Raw genomic sequence first — 3,783 nt, 5'->3', positions numbered from 1 at the left:
CAGCGGTGGGATGATGTTATGACCGCGGCCAAGAGGTACGCGCAAATGGAGAAAAGGCTGGGGAAAGAACTGGCAAAGAAAGATGCCGAAAATGATATCAATAGAGCCCGCCAAGGCAAAAGAATATCTTACGTATGGTCAAGACTAAATAATGAAAAAGAGTCCGCGGCGTACGAACCTTCAAAGCAAGACAGAAAGGTCAGACGAATGCATCCAGATGGACACCACTGACAAAATGCTCAGCCTAAATCTTGTATACGGAGGGGATCCAACTAAAGAAACCGGCACCAATCAAGCAGAGGCTGAACACAGACATGAAAAGTTATTGTGACTATCATGAACAACATGGTCACAAAACAAATTAGTGTTCTAACCTAAAGGATGCCATCGAGGAGTATGTTAAAACTGGAAAGTTGGACCACCTTGTCAAGAGTATCAAAGGGAGATACAGGCGCCCACCTCCAAGGGATGGTGGAAGGCCAGAAAAGAAAATCAAGGACCTTCACTCCAACATGATTTCGGGCAATGTACAATCCAAGAAGCGCAGGCAAACAGAACATGCAGCCTGGAAAGAGGAGCAAGTCATCTTCCCAAAAGTAAAGGGAGGGGCAAAAAAGAAAGAGCCTTTAGTAATCACAGTTGTATTCGGTCACTACCGGACACCGCGTTTTTTCATCGACGCGGGAGCAACATCCGACATCATGTACCGCTAGTGTTTCGACTTGCTGGAAGAAAAAGACAGGCAACTATTGACACCCGTCAATGCTCCGATCGCGGGTTTCAATCAAAGTGTTGAATACCCGCTAGGGCAGTTGACATTCCCGATCAAACTAAGTGACGGGGTCCACTCATGAACAGAAGACGTGGACTTCCTGGTAATGGAAACCCTCCACCCACATTATGATATAATACTGGGAAGATAAGCAATTGGGGACTTCAACGCTAATCCCTCAACAGCTCATGGGATATTGGGAGTACCAACTACAACGGGGATAGCAATGATCCACGCCAACAAAGAATGTAACATGGCAGAAAGAAAAACACCGCCACGGAAGGTGTCAAAGACCAGCAAAGAAAGAGAAGTGGAGAAATGGGTGCCCAACAAAGAATTCCCAGAACAAAGCATAACCATTTGACCAACTATCTCTGAAGAGGCGCGAGAGGTGCTAAAAAGATTGTTATTTAAGAGTGTAGATATGTCTTCACTTGGACCCCGGCGGACATGAAAGGGGTCCCAAGAAGCAAAGCAGAGCATGAATTAAAAGTCAATTCAGCCTTTGTCCCGGTGGTATAGAAACGAAGGAAAATAGGGCCAGATCAAGCAAAAGCCTGTGATGAACAAGTCCAGCAACTGGTAGATGCGGGCATAATCCGCGAAATCCAATACCAAACATGGATAGCCAATCCAGTGATGGTGCCCAAAGCAAACGTGCAATGGCGCATGTGTATCGACTTCAAAGATCTCAAGAAAGCATGCACGAAAGATTGTTACCCATTGCCAGAAATCGATCTTAAGGTGGACGCGCTGGTACCCTTTCAGTTCAAATGTTTATTAAATGCATACAAAGGTACCATCAGATCCACATGGAGATAAAAGACCAAGACAAAACGGCGTTCCGAACAAACAGCAGAACATATTGTTATAAGATAATGCCATTCGGCCTCAAGAATGCCGGGTCTACATACTAGCGATTGATGGACAAAGAGTTCAAGTCTCAAATCGAGAGGAACTTAGAAATTTATATGGACGATTTGGTCATAAAAAGCAAGACGGAGACAGGAATGTTGAAAGATGTTGAAGAGACCTTTAAAACATTAAGGTCAATCAGCATGAAGCTCAACCCAGGAAAGTGTTCATTCAGAATGGAAGAAGGGAAGTTCCTAGGGGTGATAGTGACAAACGGCGGCTTCAAAGCCAACCCAGAAAAAATGGAAGCTGTTTTGACAATGCCTTCACCAAGATCCATCAAAAAAGTGCAAAAACTCAATGGTCGACTAGTCGCACTCAACAGGTTCCTCTCAAGTCATGCGGAAAGAACTTTACCATTCGTCTCAACCTTAAGGAATTGTATCAAGAAGTCCCAATTCCGATGGACAGAAGAGGCAGAAACCGCGTTCCAAGAGATCAAGTCGCGCTTAGAGGAATTACCTAGCAACATCCGAAAGCGCAATCAGTGCGGTCTTGATGGTGGACAGAAAGGGAGTCCAAACACCCATTTACTATTTAAGTCACACATTGGCAGATGCAGAAACAACATACTCCACCTTGGAAAAGCTGGTTTTATCTCTAGTACAAATGGCACGACGCCTGCAAAGATACTTTCAAGGCCACCCAGTACATGTTCTCACTAACTATCGCTTACAAAATGTATTGAGCAAACCGGAACTTCCCCGAAGACTAGCGAAATGGGCGATAGAGTCGGGAGAGCATGCCATCGAATATAAACCTAGGGCAACAATCAATGGCCAGGTTTTGGCCGATTTCATAGTAGAAGCACCTCTTGAAAAAGAAGAAGAATGTCGGAAAGAAAGAGAACCCCCCCAAGATCAACAAAAAGTACAAGTTTGGAAGCTGTTCATAGATGGGGCATCTAATGAAGAAGGTGCAGGCGCCGTGCAAAGAATAACAAACCTAGAAGGACAACACTTCACATATGCAATACGCCTAGAATTCAAAAGCACGAACAATGAGGCAGAATATGAAGTGTTGTTAACAGGGCTACGTATCGCCAAAAAACTGTGAGCCCAACACTTGGAAGCACATGTCGATTCAATGTTAGTGGCAAATCAGATTGAAGGGTCATATGACGCCAAAGATGACAAAATGGCGTCATACCTAGCGCAAGCCAAAGCGCTAATGGCAACCTTCACCACATGCAAAGTAAAGCATATCAAGAGAAGTGAAAACAAACAAGCGGATGCCTTGAACAAACTGGCCTCAGTTGGTTTCAAACATCTTGCAAAAGATGTCCGCATTGAGGTACTAGCAACGCCGTCAACAATGAACATAGAAGTTTGCGTATGCTCAGCGGCGGAACCAAATTGGATGACACCAATTATCACCAACCTTTCGACAGGTATCTTGCCAGATAAAAAAGCAGAAGCCAGGAAGATTCGCCACAAAGCAATGAATTATACAATTCAAGATGGAATCTTATACAGGCGATCATATTTAGGGCCGCTCCTCAGATGCGTAGATCCACAAGACGCAAATTACCTGTTAAGGGAGATTCACGAAGGGATATGCGGTGTGCATGCGGGTCCAAGAATAGTGGTCGCCAAGATTATGAACACTGGGTACTATTGGCCGAGTATACATGTGGACGCAGAAAAAGAGTGTGACGGTGTCGCGCATGCCAACGCCATGCACCAAACACTTTGTGCCCAAAAAATGCGATGATTCTAGTAACAACCTCTTGGCCATTCCAGAAATGGGCGATTGATATAATAGGACCATTCCCCGAAGCACCAGGGCGAGTGAAGTTCCCAATTGTCGTGGTATCAAGAAAAGGCTCGCAAGTTACAAGTCAGGATGGGTGGATCAACTGCCTCATGTCCTTTGGGCTATACGGACCCAAAAAAGTACAAGTAACAGTGAAACATCGTTCAGATTAACCTACCGCACTGAAGCAAAGATCTCCGCCGAAGTCGGCGTACCATCGCCAAGAGTCACCTTACCAACTGACAATGAGGCGGAAAGGTGTTTAGACTTAATGCTCCTCGAAGAACGCAGGTAGTTGACCGCAATAGGAGAACAAAATTACAAGCACCAGCTACAGAAAT

General features: G+C 45.0%; 1 protein-coding gene across 1 annotated transcript; it reads left to right on the top strand.

The window, feature by feature from the left end:
* The first annotated feature begins 2,773 nt into the window (after positions 1–2,773).
* LOC143588516 (uncharacterized) lies at positions 2,774–3,400 on the top strand. The gene has a single exon (XM_077069493.1). It carries the CDS (start codon positions 2,774–2,776, stop codon positions 3,398–3,400), a length of 627 nt encoding a protein of 208 aa, XP_076925608.1.
* Positions 3,401–3,783: the final 383 nt, after the last annotated feature.

Source organism: Bidens hawaiensis, unplaced genomic scaffold (genome assembly GCF_021521415.1).
Source record: "Bidens hawaiensis isolate Kalapana, Puna unplaced genomic scaffold, B.hawaiensis_p1.1 tig00036428_1, whole genome shotgun sequence".
NCBI classification, from domain to species: domain Eukaryota; kingdom Viridiplantae; phylum Streptophyta; class Magnoliopsida; order Asterales; family Asteraceae; genus Bidens; species Bidens hawaiensis.
The sequence above is the reverse complement of the archived record's forward strand: the minus strand, read 5'-3'. Positions and strand labels throughout refer to the sequence as shown.

Coding starts and splice junctions, on each gene's coding strand:
- LOC143588516 (XM_077069493.1), top strand. CDS start 2,774: ATGTTAGTGGCAAATCAGATTGAAGGGTCATATGACGCCAAAGATGAC.